This window comes from Haliotis rufescens, unplaced genomic scaffold (genome assembly GCF_023055435.1).
Source record: "Haliotis rufescens isolate VD_foot unplaced genomic scaffold, xgHalRufe1.0.p SCAF_52, whole genome shotgun sequence".
NCBI classification, from domain to species: Eukaryota; Metazoa; Mollusca; class Gastropoda; order Lepetellida; family Haliotidae; genus Haliotis; species Haliotis rufescens.
In genome coordinates this window covers 1,039,040-1,059,955 of record NW_025964246.1, presented here as the reverse complement: position 1 = coordinate 1,059,955, position 20,916 = coordinate 1,039,040, and the positions used below count along the sequence as shown (strand labels likewise).

Here is a 20,916-nt window from a genome sequence, read left to right as displayed (position 1 = left end):
TTGCTTAAGAATTTTTTTGGGTTTACGGATTTTAAACTGAAAAAATATAAGAAATAAAATGGATTGTACATTTTTGTAATCATCTTAAATTCTGATTTTGATTGTTAGCTGTTTAAGAAAATCAAAAAATCTTGGACTGGTTTGTGTCCTCATAAATATTCTAAACCTAAAATCTGACAATTCATTGTCATTTTTATTGTGAAAGCGATATTTCCCGTTGGCGGTAAAACATACCTTGTAATTCTGAATTTTTTTAATATTTTTTTTTACTTTTTAAGGTCAGTTTATCCGTAAACCAAGCAAAGAAATATAAGGCCTAAATATGAATATATGTCAGAATTATGCAGTTGTGGACAGAGTAAAAATAACATGCATTTCTTCCAAAATATGATTTTAAAATTTAAAGAAAATATCAGGGTTTAACACAGTTTTGCAGTTGGCCGAAAGGAACATTACCAAAGAAAGCTCAAAGATACCACTCTCCGAAACAGAGGTCAAACCCTGAATATGTGTATATTGAGAAAATGTTAGTCTGATTTTTCTGTTTCATTGACAAGGTAACTCTTAGCACATTCAAATATGCAAAAAGTCAGAGCATATCAGTCTAATGTTTTTTCCTATGTTTCACAAATATTGGACAGTTTGGACAGAAGCCTCCCACAGATGTATAATCGTTAGGGACAACAACATATTCACATTCATATCCTATGCTAAGACTTGTATCAACTTAAGTGATATCCGTCCTAACTTCATATTCTACATAACTTTATATCCTGTCAAACTCCATAGATTTTATAGTATACAACTTCTATAACTACCAGGCATAACATTGTATCCTTCACTGCATATCTGTTATAACTTCCTACCCTTTATAACTTCGTATCCCACATTCTAATTTCCTAACAGTCATATCATTGTATACTTTACTGCATATCCGTTATAACATATCCATTACAACTTCGTATGCCACATTCTAATTTCCTATCAGTCATATCATTGTATACTTTACTGCATATCCGTTATAACATATCCATTACAACTTCGTATCCCACATTCAAATTTCCTATCAGTCATATCATTGTATACTTTACTGCATATCCGTTATAACATTTCCATTATAACTTCGTATCCCACTTTCAAATTTCCTATCAGTCATATCATTGCATACTTTTCTGCATATCCGTTATAACTGCCTACCCTTTATAACTTCGTATCCCACATTCAAATTTCCTATCAGTCATATCATTGTATACGTTACTGCATATCCGTTATAACATATCCATTATAACTTCGTATACCCGATATCTTTATAGCCTATATAACTATATATCCTACATAACCACATATCCATTACAACAACATATGTTTCAAGTAGACATCCGTCTACTAGTCCCATGAACTAGACAACTAGTCCCATAAAGAGGACATCTGTGATACCTTGTAGACTAGTCTTACATTACATTGTAATATTAACCTGCTTCATTTCAACAACATATTATGCAACTAAATCATAACCATGGTAACAGTCTTAATTTAGAAAACAGATTATCTTGGAGCGCATTTAGAAATTGTAACACAAAGGAGGAGATGTAATTATACGGATAAGTAATGTTGTAATAAATAGCAGATTATCCAAAAGAACTTATCCTTGTTTGGCCTTTCACTAGTTACAGCTTCTGAAAGGGGTACTGGAAACCTTTATCCAGAGAGAATTTAAAGCATTATTAATGTTATGATTTGAAATTGTAGATAATGAAATGAAAACATTTGTCACTTAAAAAAACTAGTTATGGATGAATGTAAAATGGCTGACTTGAATTAGACATATGGGGGTTATATTTCAACAACGGCACAACCAGTATTTGTGTCTATTTACAGTGTGTACATGGCAGTGGAAAAATAAATAACTACCCCCTGTCTTGTGATCCAGGAATTGGTCCTAAAACTAAACAAACAAACAGGGTCTTGTATCCACAAACTATTTTTCAGTCAATATGAAAAAAAAAAAAAAAAAAAAAAAAAAAAGGAAAAAAAATCAAAAGGGCTTGTAAATGCACATGAAAACCAACATGCATAACCAAGTTTGCAAAAGAATAAAACAAACATTTGATTGTTTTACAAAACAGACCAACCCTGGATCACATAACAGTTAAAAGTGCCTCTTCAAAACCAGACTTGTATTAATTCCATACCAACAGACATTGCAGGTCTCCATGGCAACCTGTCCTTTCACATCCTATACAAACATCCTTGTACACTGAAACCACACTCTGACCAAAGCAGAGACGACAGAGTCTGACCAACCTACAAGTCTGGCTTGAGTGGTCTCCCTTCCTCAAAATGTCGAAAAACAATTGACCTGCAGCAAACAACCTACTCAAATTTTAGCACGACTAGGAATGTCGGTTTTGTCAGACATGGAGAAATATCATAATTCTTTACAGGAAGCAACATCACTTCCATGTAATGAGTTAAAATGAGGCTGGTAAAATGGGGGAATAGAAAAAATGGGTCATTTTTGGCAACAAATTCCTTATCATTTGAAAAAGAATTATTTTTGTTTGCATGTTTGCTACACTGGTTGCGAAAACACTTCGAGTGGAAGGAAGACGCTGACACATATACATATATATATACAACTGAGACCTCTTTGTTTTAAATAGCACCATGGCACAACATATTGCACAAGAATTTCACACATTAAATTAACACGGTCGGCAATCCTAGCACACAAAGTCAAACCATCAAACATCTCAAACAGTTGCTCACAGAGCAAACCATTTCAGTCACATGATGTTTCCTTCAGCCAATCAAATGATTTCTCTTTTCATCCAATCAAATGCTTCCTTCTTCCAGCCAATCACATGATTTCTTCCAGCCAATCAAATGATTCCTTCTTTCCTCCAATCAAATGATTCCTTCTTCCAGCCAATCAAATGGTTCTTCTTCCAGGAAGTCACATGATTCCTTCTTCCAGCCAATCAAATGATTTCTTCTTCCAGCCAATCAAATCATACTTTCTGCAAGCCAATCATTTGATGTAATGTTTTGGCAGTCATATTGCATAATTTGATAATCAATCAATCACAATGGGTCTTTCTCTCAACCAATCATAACTTTCAGCAATTACTTGCAGTCAACCAATCAGAGCTAATAGACAGCATCTGGATTAGTATTTCATCCAATCACATTCCACGAAAGTTGACGTTTTCAGATCTGCCCAGATGAATGCCGAAAGGAAGTGTTAAACTTGCCACATCAGGAGTTTTCCCTCTTCATCCGAATCATCCTTGCTCTGAAATGGAGATAAAATTAGAAAATTTGTTCAAAAAAATAAACCAAAAATGTACTTCATTTTTTCTTTGCTGCTAGAATGTTTTAACTGCTTGTTAACTGTTTAACGCCGCACTCAGCAATATTCCAGCTATATGACAGCAGCCTACAAATAATCAGGTCAGGACTAGACAATCCAGTAACCAACATCATGAGCATCAATCTACGTAGTTGGGATACAATGACATGCATTAACGAAGTCTGACCACCAAATCCTGTGCGTTGCCTCTTTCGTCAAAGCATGGGTTGCTGACAAATTCTAACCTTGATGTTCTCGGGTCCCATTTTGTTAAGCCCCAAGCCAATACCAATTACTCCCCTTATACTGTATGCTGGCACTGTGTATTATGCCTTGCATACTTTCAATCCTTGAACATGCAATCTTTTTGTTTATAATTCAGTTGCCTAGCAACCTTTTCTCACCTCTGATTGCAGATCTTTGAATTTCTCCCTCAACTCTTCTTCCACCGCAGACCTGGAGTCTATAGCACTTGCACTACCTGGGAATAATATTAATAATAATGATAATAATAACTGAAATAATTACAATGATTGACTACTTTAATAATTCCCTACCAATCCCAATCATCGTTAAACCACTGCATAAATCAAAATCACTATAATTATCGTTCTCCAACATCCCTATAATTGTTATTCAAAATTGTTTCATTTCTATCACAATAATCCTAACAGAAGAGAACTTGATAACAGAAATACTGTTCAAAGCAGTCATTTTGTGTTCTCGATTACCGAACTCCATAACAATAATGCCAAACTAGTAGGCGACGACATTTTCAATATGGCTGCCAGGGGTCCTACCTGTCTTGACGTGTTTGATGGTAGCGAAGTCCCTGTAGGCGTCAGATTGGCTGCTCTGACGACTGAGTGATGACGTAGATATGACGGAGGGACGCGGGGAGTGTAGCGGTGAGCAGTAGATGGTGTGGACGCTGCTGCTCCGAGTCATCGGCGACCGCTGCACCAACTTCAACGTCGCTTCCTTCTCAGTCAGCTGTGTTTGCAATGACTTCACCCTGAAGGAGATATAGTGTGATCATGAATATAAATATAACATTCCAGGTCGTGACGTAAACATTTGAACCTGCTCTGAAACATTTCAAAGGATTCAACTCTATTTATTGCACTTCTTTGAAAAACACTCTGTTTTGCTCGGGAATCGCCACTCAGAGACAAGCATTGGTAACTAGGGAAGTGTTCTGCCCTGGAATGCCCACAGTGAGTGAGTGAGTGAGTGAGTGAGTGAGTGAGTGAGTGAGTGAGTGAGTGAGTGAGTGAGTGAGTGAGTATCGTTTTGCACAGCTTTTAGCAATAATCCAGCAACATCACTGTAGGGGACACCCGAAATGGGCTTCACACATAGTACCCATGTCGGGAATTGAACCCGGGCCTTTGGCATGATCATCAAACAATTTAACCACAAGGCTACCCAACCGCCCCGAGACAAGTAGCGCTACTGGGGACCTGTTTCGCCCTGGAATCACTACACAAAGAGAAGAGTGGGGTCCTGGAGACTTATTATGTTCTACCCCGGCATCCCAACGGACAATAACTTGGAGAAACTGGTGACATCGACTGTGACACTGACCTGGCCTCGAGTTCCGCTACTGTTCTGTTGGCCTGGTACAGCTCCTCCATGTGCTTCAGCTTCTCAGACTTGGCTTCGTCGATGAGCTTCTCTGTTTCTGCAGAATTCTTCTCCAAGGCTGCAAGTCGGATGTCTCTGAAAACAAAACAGAAATATTCAGTTAGAAATTATTAATGTATTAATTATAAATATTCATATATATATATATATATATATATATATATATATATATATATATATATGGGTCGTCTGTAAATAATCGACTCTTGACCAGTCAATCCAGTGATTCACATCATGAGCATCGATCCACACAATCACGATACGATGACACGCTTCAACCAAGTCAGTGAGTCTGACCACCCGATCCCATTAGTCCCCTCTTACAACAAGCATAGTCACCTTTTATGGCAAGCATGAATTGCTGAAGACCTATTCTAAACCGGATTCTCACGGGACAAATACTTAAGTAGAGAATTAAATTGTGCAAATGAAACCAAGGAACTATTGCCTCAATGTCAAAATCAATGTGTATTTTTGGGCAGTTATCTCCCCTGACAGTTACCTCCCTCTAACTATGTGAAGCCACTTCAAAGAAACAAAATGTGTATTTGACCCAAAAAATCATTCTGCCTCAAATAATAATCCCAGACAGTCTCCCGAATATTAATGGTCAGTCAACTCAATGGTGAGGTGAAATGGGGTTTAACGTCGCGTCCAAGATTATTGCACTTATATAGCGACGTGCATGTACGTGTGTGTGTTTGTGTGGCTGCTTGTACTAGTCCGGACTGATGCCGATTGATAGTGCTAGCTCACTGAGATACCATGCCGCAGTTTAACATGAATACCCCACTCAGACACAGTATACTCCGAGCCGACCAGTCTTTGTTTTAGCCCCTTAATGCAGAGCGCCAGACAGGGTAACAACAAGTACCATCTTTTAACGTCTTTCGGTATGACGCGGCCGGGAATGGAAACCCCGGACCTTCCGCTCTCTGGGCGTATGCTCTACCACTAGACCACGGAGGCGGTCTCAACTCAATGGCCCGATGGAGCTGGACTCACTTGGTGCCAGCACTGTCCTCTGCCATGAGCTGCCTCAGTGTGCTCTCCTCCAGGTAGCGCTGCTCCCACTTGGCGATGTCGGACTCCATCTCCAGGATCTTGGCCTCTTTCTCACTCAGCATCTGCTGCAGCATCATCACCGTCATGGTGTCGCTGTTTTGGCCTGGAATTCTCTTCCACCCCAACTGAAATAGATTGTGTTTTCAATTTGCAGATTTCCTAATAATACATGCAAAATGGCAGGAAATATGTTTCTCTCAAACTGAAATATGTTGTGTCCTTGATTATCAAGATTTAATAACAAGACATCAAAATGACATTTTCAATATGGCCGCCCGGGCGGCCATGTTGAATATATGACCAGAATCTTGTGAGTCCTGGATTTGCTGTTTCGGACAGAAGCTCTTTTCAACATCTATTGAATTTTTTGGTGAAGGAAAGAGGTGGTTGATTGAGTGAGAGAGGTTATCAGAAATACTGCACCAATAATATTTAGAAGGTGGAAGGAGTTCTCACATGAAGTCACATGACAGGTCTCATGAAAGAGGTCACCATGGAAGTGTACAGCAGTCAATCAAGTAAGTAATCAATTGACCCCCTTCAGTGGCACTGTGACTTCACTTGTCACAATTTGAGAGAGTAAGTGAATTTAAACTTAAACTTAAATTTTTTCGCAGCCTCCTCATGATGTGAGTGAGTGATTATGGTTTTACTCCGCTTTTACCAATATTCCAGCAATATCACTGCAGGAGATACCAGGAATGGGCTTCACAAACTCGAACCCGGGTCTTTGGCTTGACGAGGAAGTTTACGCTTTAACCACTAGGCTATCCCACCGCCCCCCTCATGATCTATGGCGCTGCGATTCGCTGTGCAGAGTTGCGTCCCTTGGGCACATCAGAAACCTATGATTGTGGGTTCAAATCCCGTTTCGCCCCGATTATGTTTCTAGGTTTGTCAGCACCATACCTGTGCTCGTGGGTTTCACTGAAGTGGTTAACGTCTGAAACCTGCATCACTTCAGGCTTTCCTCCCACATTAAGCTGACACGCCATGATATAACTGGAATACTGTTAAAAGCGGTGTTAAACCCAACTCACTCACTCATGATGAGGGAATCAAAGCCAGATCTCTACGTGGCAAAATAACACTGTAACCTATAGGCTACTCATATCGCACAACAAACAGTACAAGGTCAAAGGTTGGCCTGCCATCTTGTAAGGGTTCGTCCAAGACGGGCCGAACAGTTCACGGCAGGTATTGATTCCTTACCTTCTGCTGTGCCCGAAGCGAATCCAGTTCTTTCTCCAGTTTGGCACGGAGCTGTCTATCCATCTGTTCCCGCCTCTCGCTTGCCGACTGTAGCGACATGAGGGATTTCTGCATCTGCTCCATCTTGTCGAGGTGGCCCTGCTTGGTGGAACACTGAAGCCAAGAAGCAGTATTGTGTACACAGACATGTCAAGTCTTGTCTAGAAATCTTGTACTTCGAATTTCATTAACTATTTCTTTTCAAAACCTACTGTTTCATTTTTGTTGTTGTTTAAAAACGCACTCAGCAACACTGCAGATATAAATAAATTTAAGTTTCCGACTCTGATTTAGGGTCCAGGGTGCCATTGTACAAAGCGATCTTAGCACTGAGGTGATCGTAACTCCTTAACATAGACTTACGAAAGTCGTTACTAAGGTTGTTTTGTACCAGTTCTATTCAAGGATTTGGAAGACCAAAACCACAGAGCATATATACTGAACATGAATGCTTCAGCTCAGGCAATCTCAGAAATGAATTACAGCAACTTACCTCTTGACCAAGATGGACCAGTCGGGTGTTGGTTAAGGTCGAATCTAAAATATCCAGTTTCTTTTCCTGTCCTTGCCCTAAAACAAAATTGTAAATTTTCATTACAAGTTTCATATTTTCATGACAATTAAGTCCCCACTGTAACAGCTCCATGTTTCATCCTCCAAATCTATTAGAATCAAAATCAGAAAAAAAATAAAAACAAAAAAGTACAGAAAAGACATTTACAGTTCCCCATCCTGGGATTTGAACTACTTTAGTTCAGTTTGAACTCAAAATGAACCTTCAGTATTTCTTTACAGAGTTGTCTCCCCTTGTGCAGCAGCCATGACTCAATGTTGCTACCAAGCATTCAGGCATCTTATCTTACACCCGCCGAGAGCTTTGCACACGCTCGCTCGCTCACATATCTTGTGCATGACTCATCGGGGCTCTGATAGCACGGGCTTGTAGACAAACAGGTAAACTTGTGAATGTCTGCACTAACAACTTCAGGAAATACCGTATGAATCAGATGTCGCCCTAGGCATGAATTGTCACGTTTTAAATAAATCAAATAAAGATAGTATTTTTAATAAAAGTCTAATTTCTTTAAAGGAAAATACACATTGTTTTTAATATAAAAAAACATCTGGAAAGTTGACTAGGATGTCTAAATGCAACATTTAGTCACCGAAGTAATTTCTATCAGTTGAATAAATTCATTCATATTCCATGAAAAAAACCAAGATTTCATGCACCAAACATGTTGCTTTGACACAACTCAAGTATCAAGTTTCGTGTGCTGAGAAGCCATTTGAGGAAAACAAGACCTGCTCAAATCTCTGAAGATAAGATCGTGATAGTGCTCTACTATATCTAGGTAATTGGCGCCATAGAGTTGATAGGGAGAAGCTACGATTGCTGGAGACTCCCACACAATTTGTGTATCTTCACCAGAACCTTGCTGTGGCTCAAGTTACGCATCTCTCAAAATATAGGGCTTGTATGTTTATCATGTTTACACATGTATTTTAAGTGGTATTTTCGGTCCAGTTGAATCCAAGACCACAACAAACATACACTTTTCATGAGATAGTTATGGGAATATTGTAAACATGGTTTAGTTCTCAGTGTGGTAGGAAATATGCCCTTCATCAAATGGGCTGCATAAAGTGAGTCATCTTGTGGCTAAATTGTTTGTATGGTGTTTTCTGCTGTCGTCAGCAATATTCCAGCTGCTTGTAAATATACCACTCAAAAAAAGTTAAGGAACACCTCAATCATGTCAATTGGAAGGCTGTCAACCGAGACAGATTAACTATAGTCATGTGACAAAATCAGTTGATCTTTAACTTCTTTTGAGTAGTATAACTGACTCTGGGCCAGAAGTAGTGTTTCATATTATCAACAACCCTCCATGCCATTCGGATCCAATGGCACACAATCCACCAAGTGACAGAGCTTGCCTAGACTTGCACAAATCTCAATATGACAATACTTTATAGTTTAAATCATAATTTCTAGTTTATGTAAATAATAAGAACAAGTTGCCCCTGGAGACTGGAGTCTTCAGGCTGTTCACATATGCCCCTGCCTACGAGGTGAGTGTGAGTGAGTTTGATTTTACGCTGCTTTTAGCAATATTCCAGCAACATCACGGCCGGGGACACCAGAAAAGAGATTCACACATTGTACCCTTGTCGGGAATCGAACCCAGGTCTTCGGCGTGACGAGCGAACGCTTTAACCACAGGCTACCTGCCTGCCCCACACAAATCTCAATACAACAAAACTATTTAGTTTAAATCATAATTTCTGATTCATGTAAATAATAAGAACAAGTTGCCCATGTAAGCATGTATAAGAGACTGGAGTCCTCAGACTGTTTACATATGTAGACCTGCCTATTAGCAGGATAGAATTACTACACAACATGGGTAAGTACTCACTTTGAGCCAACAGTTTCCCCAGGTGGGCTTCCTTCTCATCTTCCGATCTCTGGAAAAACACATCAACATTAGATAGGGATAGTCTTAGGGAAATAGTATAATTAATCCATTACACACAAAACTGATTACTTACAAAAGAAATTAGAGATATTTTTAACACTAGACTCAGCAATATTATATGTGACAACACCTGTAAATAATTGATATTATGAGCAGCGGTCCACGTCTTCTTACCAGTTTTTTTTCAATGAATAAAAGATCAGTTAGTTACCTGATTTTGTGACTCTTTTAATGACGTCTCCATTTTTTCTGAAAAAGCATAAAATATATTCATTTATCAGCTTGATCAGCAAGTAACTTTTGTTTCACTTCATTTTCAGGAAATGTTGAGTAACCATGGTAACACAAATATCTTCTTTCTTAGTTTGTAAGACAAACAATAAAGACATAATGTTGGTCAAAACTAATCAGATCATGATTAAAGAAAACTTAACACAATATGTAACATCCTTAATCATGATAAACAAGAAATTGTTTCCATGACAACTGAGCATAATGGCCAGTAGATCAAAGCAACAAGGAAGTGTTTCATCACATGTACAAGTCAGTTCACACCAGGACCATAATTTTTTCAAAGACCTGAATTAAAAATTATGACAATCTTAAAAGACAGTCCCACATGATCACCGAGTTCTCACCTCGTATTTCAGTATTTTCTGCTCGGGCTTTCTTCAGCTCGTCTTCTAATCTTTTCTTTAACGTGGCTTCTAGCCGCTCACGCTTCTCGGACGACTTTACCAGAGACTCGTATGCTTCATGAACCTTCTCGATTTCAAATTCAAACTGAAACGAACAGCAATATACCTACATATTGATACCACATTAGCCTCAATGGGATATTGATGAGTGAGTGAGTGTGCTGGGTTTTATGCCAGATATACTGTAGCAGAATCCTCTCAGTTGCATTCTGGGATATCTCTTTGAGACCACAGATGTTTTTGGTCAGTGCTTCATCCATACAATCATTTTCTTTCAAAGGGGGAGTGGAACATTTATTATTATTTTCACAATAGCTTTTGGAAGACATATGTATATCAAGTGAACAATTCTCTTTGTAAACAACCTCAATATGTACCAATTGTTGATTTCTCTTAATTTATTGTGAATTCTTTTTTACCTTCTGTAATTTCGAAACTTTCTTGTAGTTTATTTCCAACTCATCTCGCAGCCGTCTATTTTCCTCCGACAGCATCTCGATCACCTGCGTTGTCCGCGCAGCGATGTTCAGGTGATCGACCTCCTCATTCTGAGCGTGGCTGCTGGACAGATTGCAAAAAAACATTTAATGACATACATTATTTTGTTTGCTGTTCAGATGCTCGCAGCAATATTCCAGTGATTTGATGGCTGTACAGACAAACCAGTGGGTGATATAATGAGCAACATCCCAAGCTGTCGGGATACCAGGACACGCTGTGACTCAACTCACCGAGCCCGACCACCCAATCAATATCACTACACCTACAGGTTGACAGAGACCCACATGGTGATAGAATGAAATACATGATCTTGCAATTTATTTTAATACATATTTCTGATGTTCATGGCATAATGATGTGCCAGCATCCTGAAGGAGGGGGTTGCTTGAGGTGTTCAGCGGAGTGACGCCGTCATTGGCACCAAGGTCAAAATAATAATTTGCAACATCATCAACAATTATAAAAGTGCATATGATGATGACCAAGAGACACTTGAAACATCTTTGGCAACCTTGGTTTTGGCTTTGACCAGAGCCAAAAAGCCACAATAAAATAGAAATTAAATAAATAATTTCAATATTATTTTTTTGCCCTTCAACTCCATCTCTAGTAATGCTGATGAATAAAAAAAATGAAAGAAACAAAAATATTTTGCGGCCATAAACATGATAAACATAATAAACAAGGAATTGTTTCCATGACAACTGATCATTAGGACCAGTCGATCAAAGCAAACAGGTAGTGTTTCATCACATGTACAATATAGTTCACAACAGGTCTGTCATTCTTTCAAGAACCTGAATTAAAAACTGAAAGACTTTGAGGACAAAATGTATATATCCTGGCTTCCATCAGTTAAAGGGGCGGTCAGGTAGCCTAGTGGTTAAAGCGTTCGCTCGTCACGCCGAAGACCTGGTTTCGATTCCCGACATGGGTACAATGTGTGAAGCCCATTTCTGGTGTCCCCCGCTGTGATATTGCTGGAATATTGCTAAAAGCGGCGTAAAATCATACTCACTCACTCAGTGAGTAGGATGTCCTTTTGAAAATTTTCAAAATTCATAACCAGTTTTAATTGAGAACCCACTTCATAAACAAATTTTTTTTATTTTTTTATTTTCTTCAATCTCATTAAAATCAGATCTTATTTCTTACTACCGCTAAACAAAGATCTGAGGACATCCCATTACGGGTCATGTCAGAATGACCTTTCATCTGACCAATCAGAGTATCGCTTATCAGGTCATTAAAGTGACAGTTGGACCTCGAAAAAAACACACAGGGTAATCCGAACGACAGTTATGGCCCATAACTTATGGGCTTTATGTTTGTATTCACACAATCTAGACGATCTATTAGCCATTCCAGAATGTTCTTTTGTTCAGTTTTTTATTTTTTAATCGATTAGATGTCAAAATATGTTTCGAAGTGTAGTCGCCAGTTTGAAACTTGTGCCGTAAAGCTCAATTAATCAGCCTTCTGATTGGCTATTGTCGACTTCTTGTCAGTCATTCTATTGGTCTGCCAAAGTTCGCGAAAGGTCGGTCTGACGTGACCCGTAATGGGATGTCCTCAGATCTTTGCTTTGCAGTAGCAAGAACTAAGATCTGATTTTAATGAGATTGTCTTTTCTTCTGCCTGTGGTGAAGCTGACATGGAAATGAAAACAAAACAAAATACATTTTAAAAAAATATGTAATCACAGAATAAGACATCTGAACAACGCTAAAACACTTACCTTAAACCTGCTGTGGAGAATTTGGGATCACTAGCATACACGGGCATGGCAACTTTGCTCTGAGAATCAGAGAGTCGTGACAGATCAGGCTGTGACCGTGTCAGTTCTATCTTATCCATGGTTTCACTTGACTTTCTGAGTTCCGTTTTCTCAGCTGTGTTTGGTGCTCTGGGTCCTGGGTATTCCGGCGGCGGGGGCAGGTTGGAGAGATACGATATCAACTGACTGCCCTGGTCTGTAGAAGACTGTGGACTCCATTGCGAATTTACATATTGAGGAATAGTCCTGTATGTCGAAATCAAATTTTGATTATATTCAACGCTTCTCGAAACAGTGACTGGCGACTGCGTTGTGGTGACCATTTGGGGGGACCACTGAGGAACGGTCAGTTGACCCTGGGCGTACACTGGCGAGGCCTCGCTGTGAACAGTGTATACTTTGCCCTGTGGAGGGCCGGTTATGAAATACGCAGGCACTGGGGTGGGTTTGAGTTCCACGGACGACGGAGTGGGCATCCCTAGGCGGGCCAGAATGCTGTAGTCACTGTCGGTGGGATTAAGATCCAGCTGATTGTACAAATTCTGGGTCTGAGTTTCCTCGCCTTGGGGCTCTTGGCGCTGTGAGGTCGCAAGGTTCTCGGTGGACGAAACAGAAACATCGGTGCTGGTCTCGCTGCCAGAAAAGCTCTGACGAAGACCTGGAATAATGTGAATATAGTTAGATAAACACAAAAAGGACAGAAGATAAGACATTTTTAGAAATTGATAATAGCTCACCTGGCTGGCGTTTTTTTAGTTGTTTCAAGTGTCCTGGAAAGATTGTGGAAGAAATAGATAATAGCTCACCTAGTTGCTGGTCATGTTATATCGAGTGCCCTCGATAGATAGTGTAAGAAATAGATAAATAGCTCACCTGGTTACTGGTCATGTTATATCGAGGGCCCTGGACAGATAGTGTAAGAAACAGATAATAGCTCACCTGGTTACTAGTTTTGTTATAATCGAATGCCCAGGATAGATTGTGGAAGAAACAGATAATAGCTCACCTGGTTGCTGGTTATAAAGTTGTTTCGAGTGCCCCGGGTAGGGAGGTGGTTCTCGGTACTGGTTTTGCATCGCGATCACCTCGTCATAGGTTGGTGCATAGTGGGACGTTAAGCCGCCAAGAGGGTAGTCTGAAGAACAAAGTATTTCCATCATCCCAAGCTCAAACACATAAACGTTGTCATGACAATATTGAACATCTTATTGTTGAGAGTTAAGCACATAATATTCTCAAATTCTGTATTCGCCTTATAAAGCGCCTTGCAGGGCAGATGAGGTACATATTTTATATTTTAACTACTATCAAAAATGTTTTTGGTTTAACTATGTTTTTACCAAGTTCTTCACCTTAACTTCATCTCTGAAAACATATTTAACTGTGTACAGTCTAAAAAGTTTTTAAACCACCCTGGGCGATTATTATGGTGAATGCAGTACATTAAGTCAAAATGATTACTGCATCTGGTACCAGTGGCTCTTTGGCTCATGATATCAACCACTAATTCTCTTGGTCCAAACTGATTTGTTTGTTTGTTTGTTGTTTAACGCTGCACTCAGCAGTATTCCAGCTATATGATGGCGGTCTGTAAATAATCAAGTCTGGACCAGACAATCCAGTGATTGACATCATGAGAATCGATCTATGCAATTTGGATCGATGACATGCATCAACCAAGTCAGCGAGACCTATTCTACCCCGGATCTTCACGGGTCCCCAGACTGATTATATGTGCCATCATATTACTGAAATATCACACCTACAGTATAAAACATCACTTACTCACTCACTGACTCTCACAGACAATAGTTAAGGTATACCTTAGTGTAGACTTGCACAAGTCTCTAAGGCAACAATTATTAGTTTTAATCACAAGTTTTAGATTATGTAAATAATAAAAACAAGTTGTCCCTATAAGAGACTGGAGTCCCATATCTAGACCTGCCTATTAGGAGGACAGAATTACTACACATCCATGGACTTTTCTTTCAGTGCAGCCTTGGAGCAAGGCTAACTTCAGTGATAAAAACTTCAATTCTATAAAATCTAACACTCACTTTTATCAAACAACATGTATATTTATCCATATTTCAGTCACAAACAATATTGGAGCTTCTGTCAACCATCAGTCACATGTAACTGAATTATCCATCAACAAATACATATTCATTTATGATTTTCCCAATCTCCATCCTCCGATCCCTATCTTAGAGGCAATTACCTGAAACAGGAGACTCACTGTTTGATCCTAGCATTCCTAGATAACAACTGGTAATACAACCCTTTCATAGGGAATAACAGTTATTATCGTCTCGTAGGTCACAGATATATATATGGATATTGACATTGTATCATTCTCTTACCTCCGTAGAAGTCTCCCATTAAATATCGACACTACATTAATAGAATCAGATAATCGGACGAAACAGGAACTGCAGTTATAGTAGGTAGTTATAACGAACCAACACGGAAAGGGGATTGTAACACGAGAACCACGAGAAACCACAGAACAGGAAGTGATGATGAGTTAGGTCAGCATGGAAATAAATGTACATATTTCATGGGACCATCCTGTCACCCGCCCGCGAGGCCACGACACTTTCCCTCCACAGAACGATTACAGCATGACACAAATTGTAGAAATAGGTAGGAATGTTCTCCAAATCACAAAGTGGATAAAATATGTCAACTTTTGATATGTAGACAGATATTGTGATGCTATTTACCTAGAAAAGTAAGTTTGTGTTTCATGAAATAACAGAAATATCTCCATAAAGAGTTGACCTGAGTACTTTCTAAAAAAGGTGTGTGTGGGAAGGGGAAGGTTATAAAAATTCTGAAACTTCAGAACAAGAAGTGATTTTAACAAGGAAAGGCTACTAGTCAAATAAACGAGACATCATAAGATTAATATGAAATTCTCCTAAGTCTCAGTATCCTCTTAAATTTATGAGAAATGCCTCAGGCAGAGTGCTTATAAATTTATCCAAAACTTTGAAACTTTACAAAAAAAGAACAGTTTTTGATCATCTTGGCTGAAATGTAGGAAACGATAGGCTTAAGTTTCCATAAGTTTATACACTTAATTTCATTCAGAATACAACATGTCCCTTTGTCTCATTATCTGTGTAGATGTGTCTCTATGGAAAAAAACAAAGTGCTTGTAAAAAGATAAACTTATAGAGTTTTAATAATTGAACATTAATTATTTTTATTTACTTTGAAGACAACCTATGTACAACAGAGAGATATTCATACAACGAGTATCGAGTCACAGGTAAGCCTTGTGACAAAGAGCAGGTGCCCCTCACGAAATTCCCCCTCTCAGACCGACACATGGACACCCTTTGTTACACACTAATACTCTTCCCAAATACCTGATAGAAACAAAACACTAACCTATACCACCTCAACATGTGATGAAAATGTTCAACTTGACATGGCCACACTTACCTAAATACATAGTACTCCACAGATAACATCCAGTGTGCAATCCCACTTGGAAATACTGCGCGTGTAAACACACTGGTTAAATTCCTCACTGATTTCCCCCCTCTACAAGGGAGTCATCTCTCAATGTCTCGGATTCCTGCCCACTCGACCACGACCTCAGTACACACCAGCTGCTCACACAGAGCCCAACAATGAGAAAAAAGGACCGTGGAATGCTAATACCTCGTGTTCGGCCAGCCGTGAAAATTCAGCCGCTTTCATAGCGGGGCTCATTACTGGCTGTAAACCTGGCTAGCATTGCCGGCATAGTTCCCTGAAGGAACGTGTGGGGAGACTCTTCACGATGGAGGGATTGGTTAATGTCTTCTGCTATAGCTCGCTGCCCTTACATCTAACCTAGTGAATTAAAAGCCGTAGGCTTAACTGACGCATTCCTGCCTGTCTGACGCTGTGCTTTTTACACATTTATCAGAAAGTGATTAATTGCCGGACAAAATTTTATAGCTTTTGGGTTCTATTTTTGATAGTGTATACCATGATATAGTGTGTGATACACAGATTTATAACATGGTTCAATTGATATATTATATCATGGATAAATAGAATACACCATGACATATTGTATGATATACACATTTATAACATGGCTCAATGGATACATTGTCATGGATAAATAGAATACACCATGACATATTGTATGATATACACATTTATAACATGGCTCAATGGACACATTGTGATGGATAAATAGAATACACCATGACATATTGTATGATATACACATTTATAACATGGCTCAATGGACACATTGTCAATGTCATGGATAGAAAGAATACATCATGATATACTGTATGATATACTGTAATGAATATATCTACACTTCTATAGCACATATCATATCATAATCATCTTCAGCATCATTCTGTAACCATGGTAACATATTTATACCTAGGAATAGAATAAAAATTTTATCATTCTTTTTAAATTGTCTAATATTTTATGGACATAAAAAGATAATACTTAAAACTATATGTCTAAAACAAATCTAGGAAATACAGCCATTTATATTTTGTGGATATACAATTAAATACTGTTGTGTCGAAGTTGAAGGACCTATGTAAATACTTTGTGTTATCCAAGGCTCTGACACAACCAAACATAATGACTAGAGATGGTATATGCAGGGACCAAGCTTTTACTTCAAGACAAACTTAAGTTTGACACTTCAAAGTTCTACTCATCGGTGTTTGACAGAATATTTATCAGGAAGATAACTTTATTTCTGGGTCTAAATGAAAGTCTAGTCAAAGGACTATATAATTGTCAATGTTTATGGCAGCAGACTATCTTAGTTCTAAATACTAATCAAATACAAGTTGACAACTGCTTTCAACTGATAGTAGATCATGAATTAAGTTATAGACCTGGGCCTTGTTCCTCAAAGCGATCTTAGTGCTACAATGATCGTAAGCCTATGTTAAAGTATAGGACTTACGATCATCTTAGCGCTAAGATTGCTTTGAGGAACGGGCCCCTGGGCCCACTTGCACAAAGTGATCTTAGCGCTAAGATGATCGTAACTCCCACACTTTAACATAAGCTTAAGATCGTCTTAGCGCTAAGATCGCTTTGTGCAAGTGGGCCCCGATTCACAGCACGACACGAAAACAGACACACATTTTCTTTCATACTTGAATAAGATTAAAATCTCCAAGATGGCTATCAGTCCTCAAGAAAGTTGTAAAGTTTATGAACAAATAAAACCCTAACGAGACATTTAACTGGTCAGGAGCACTTTGAACAATGAGATGGACACCAGATCTCCGATAGCCCGACACACGCAGACAAGATACTATCATTTCCAAGTCCTAGAGCTTCACAAGACAGGACAGAGACCTCGAGGCACTCCTCACCTAAATAAAAGTGGAATGCCATGCAGCCCCAGGCAAGAGGCAATGTGTCTGGCTGAAGGCAGGCTGATGATACAGGGCTATGTAAATGAGATACAATGTTCCTGAAATGGGTTTTTTATTACAGAGAGAATTTCAAAAGAAATACATGAGGGAAACAACTATTTGTAACCTATTTTAAGATTTCTCACATATTAATGTCGAGAGGATTACAAATTATTTACGTCAATGGTGTCATTAAGAGTAAAGTTTGGTCTTGATGGAAACTTATAAATAGGTTTCGGATAGAAATAACGGGAACAATTCTCTTTGAGAGCTGTGAGTGTATAGAGTTTGTTACTTTAATTCAAAAGTTCTCACAGTGAACCGGCGAAAGGCTGTTGTCAAACGTTCCATTTAATTTGGTGTAGAGATAGGTCTTCATGGAAATAACACAAAAGGATTGAACTTTAAATAATTAGGAAAATAATACTAAAAGGACATTTTTGTAATAAAATTATTCATAACTTTATAGAGATCTCACGACTAATATTGTGTGGTTGACAAATTTAGAGCAACTGTCTATCGGGCAATCAAATCAAAGAATACGTACAAGATACATTAACATATGTACATGACAAACAACTCATTTTCAAACAATTAACCTTACATATTTAGTTTTTAAAATGCAGACAGATCAACATGATGTACCCTGTAAAAAAAAGTGCAAAATTCTGAAAATTATTTCTGACATTTAAAGTTCATAAGCAGACTCGGGATTCCACGCCTCGCAACATGCAGATGTGTGCCGAGCCTCTTGACCCAATGTAACAGACAGAGACTAAACTACAACCATACCTGACAATCTCATAGTTAACATCCTGGCTGAACTGGAATGCAAATCTTCAAATGAAGCACCTCTTTAACAATAATCCACTGGCGAGAGTTATGAAGAGAACGTAGTACACTGAGCTGGTATATCCAAGTATATGTCAAAGAATGTCTCACGTTGTCTCAAATCTCTTTCACTTCTTACATTCAACAGCTCAGGTAATACAAAGTACATAACATATGGCACATTGTAAATTCCTTTGGTCTGTAACACACACGCAGTCAATAAAACGTTATCATCCAGTCATGGCATATACCAATATGATATATTAAGCAGGATTGCACGTTAACTTTTTATGCCATCGTTGTATATCAGACGTATCACACCCGTGTTCAACACAGCCCTTTCAATCGAAAACTGTAAGTTTCTTCATGGCTTTTGCTCATAAAGTGGTCCCTCTGTGCAAATATGCCTCTATTCATATAGGGCTTTGTCAAGGATATTACTCAGGTCATAAATGATTCAAAGCATCAGAATCACCCAAGTAGTTAATTGCAGACTGTCAATGGTGCATTTCAAGCCAAGAAAGAAACTTGTCTAAGCAACGCATGCTTGACATTCTTAGTTAGTATCAAGAGGCCCTCTCCTGACAATCAGCAGGAGTATTAGGTGTACTGGACTGCTTGTCGGAGGTTCTACGCGGAGGTTTGTGTGTTCAGTGACGAGGAACTCAGTAGACCTGTCCAAGGGAGAACTATGTGCAACGGCAAGAAAACACCATTCAGTGGGCTCACAGCCCTGTAAACAACAAATTCCAACATGTTCTCTCCACGTCACTCAGCTACATACCTAGAGTGACCGACTTATCCTGGGAAGATGGACGACTTTTCGCGACATTGTTTATGAGGTCATAATAAAGTTGATTAGCCGACCTCTGTTGTCTTAATAATTCCAAAATATTTTAGAGATGTTTTTATAGGAATAATTGTCATTGAGAACATCTGGCACATAGCTTATTTTCTTGTCGATACTTATTTTTTATTTTTTTTGTTACAATCTGTATTTGAGGTTCCTCTGTTCTAATTGCGACACAAATCTTAAAACTGTGTGATTAAACTTCTTCTATTATTGATTAATGAAAAGTATCATTCTAAAAACCTAAAAATATTCCAGCTGCACTTTAAAGAAACTACGGGTATGAGTTAGTTGGTTTTAAACCAGGGGGAATATTTGGTTATAATACAGCTTTCCAGCAAACTACGCTTGTTGTAACTTCTTTGATAGGCATTTAGATGTTGGACTACTAAGTAAGGATAAGAATTTATGGATGAACAACTTTTTTATTACAGTTAAGAGCGAGGTTTCGGTGTAGGTTCTAACACCGTTATCAAGCAACTGAACTTGATATCACTGTCTTGATAATGGTGTTAGAACCTACACCGAAACATTGCTCTTAATCGTAATAAAGAAGTTGTTCATCCATATATCTTATCCTTACTTATGCTTGTTGTAAGAAGCAGCTAAATGGATGGATCAGGTGGTCAGGCTTGCTGACTTGGTTGATGCATATCATCATATCCCAGTTGCGTGGTTCGATGCTCATGATATCGATCACTGGACTGGTCCAGACACAATTATTTACAGGCAGCCGTCATAATAGCTGAATATTTCTTAGTGCGGCGTTAAACACCAACTAGCATGAATTTCGAAGGTTGAGTGGCCATGTCTATCCCTCGTTTGACGCAGCTTTGAACAGTATTTGAGCTCTTTCACAATGTGTCAGCCTCATGTTCAATGAGGAGAATGTTGATCCTAGCGGCCTGCCAGACAGCATGTACTTGCTACTTCAGCAGATATAACCTAATCACATTTTCAAAGCAACAAACAAACATTAAAACACAACTTTACACCTGTCTAACCATTTCCTTTGTTGTACATTCAAGTTGCTTACAATGCAATATTTGC

General features: G+C 38.7%; 1 protein-coding gene across 4 annotated transcripts in view; it reads right to left on the bottom strand.

Annotated features, from left to right (window-relative positions):
- Positions 1-270: 270 nt before the first annotated feature.
- The window catches only part of LOC124144047 (angiomotin-like), a 31,933-nt gene continuing 11,287 nt past the window's right edge, over positions 271-20,916 (bottom strand). The window contains exons 1-14 of one of the 4 annotated variants that reach the window (XM_046513269.2): positions 18,978-19,655; positions 13,781-13,909; positions 12,736-13,432; positions 10,916-11,057; positions 10,437-10,581; positions 10,010-10,047; positions 9,739-9,787; positions 7,809-7,885; positions 7,277-7,429; positions 6,005-6,189; positions 4,940-5,074; positions 4,153-4,367; positions 3,757-3,833; positions 271-3,295 (exon numbers count right to left, since the gene is read on the bottom strand). In XM_046513269.2, coding sequence (XP_046369225.2) covers positions 3,245-3,295; positions 3,757-3,833; positions 4,153-4,367; positions 4,940-5,074; positions 6,005-6,189; positions 7,277-7,429; positions 7,809-7,885; positions 9,739-9,787; positions 10,010-10,047; positions 10,437-10,581; positions 10,916-11,057; positions 12,736-13,432; positions 13,781-13,909; positions 18,978-18,999 — 2,115 coding nt within the window. In that variant the 5' untranslated portion in view covers positions 19,000-19,655 and the 3' untranslated portion in view covers positions 271-3,244. Of the gene's footprint in view, positions 3,296-3,756; positions 3,834-4,152; positions 4,368-4,939; positions 5,075-6,004; positions 6,190-7,276; positions 7,430-7,808; positions 7,886-9,738; positions 9,788-10,009; positions 10,048-10,436; positions 10,582-10,915; positions 11,058-12,735; positions 13,433-13,780; positions 13,910-16,230; positions 16,434-18,977; positions 19,656-20,916 lie in introns of those variants that run through there. The other 3 variants (XM_046513270.2, XM_046513271.2, XM_046513272.2) reach the window with 3 other exon arrangements.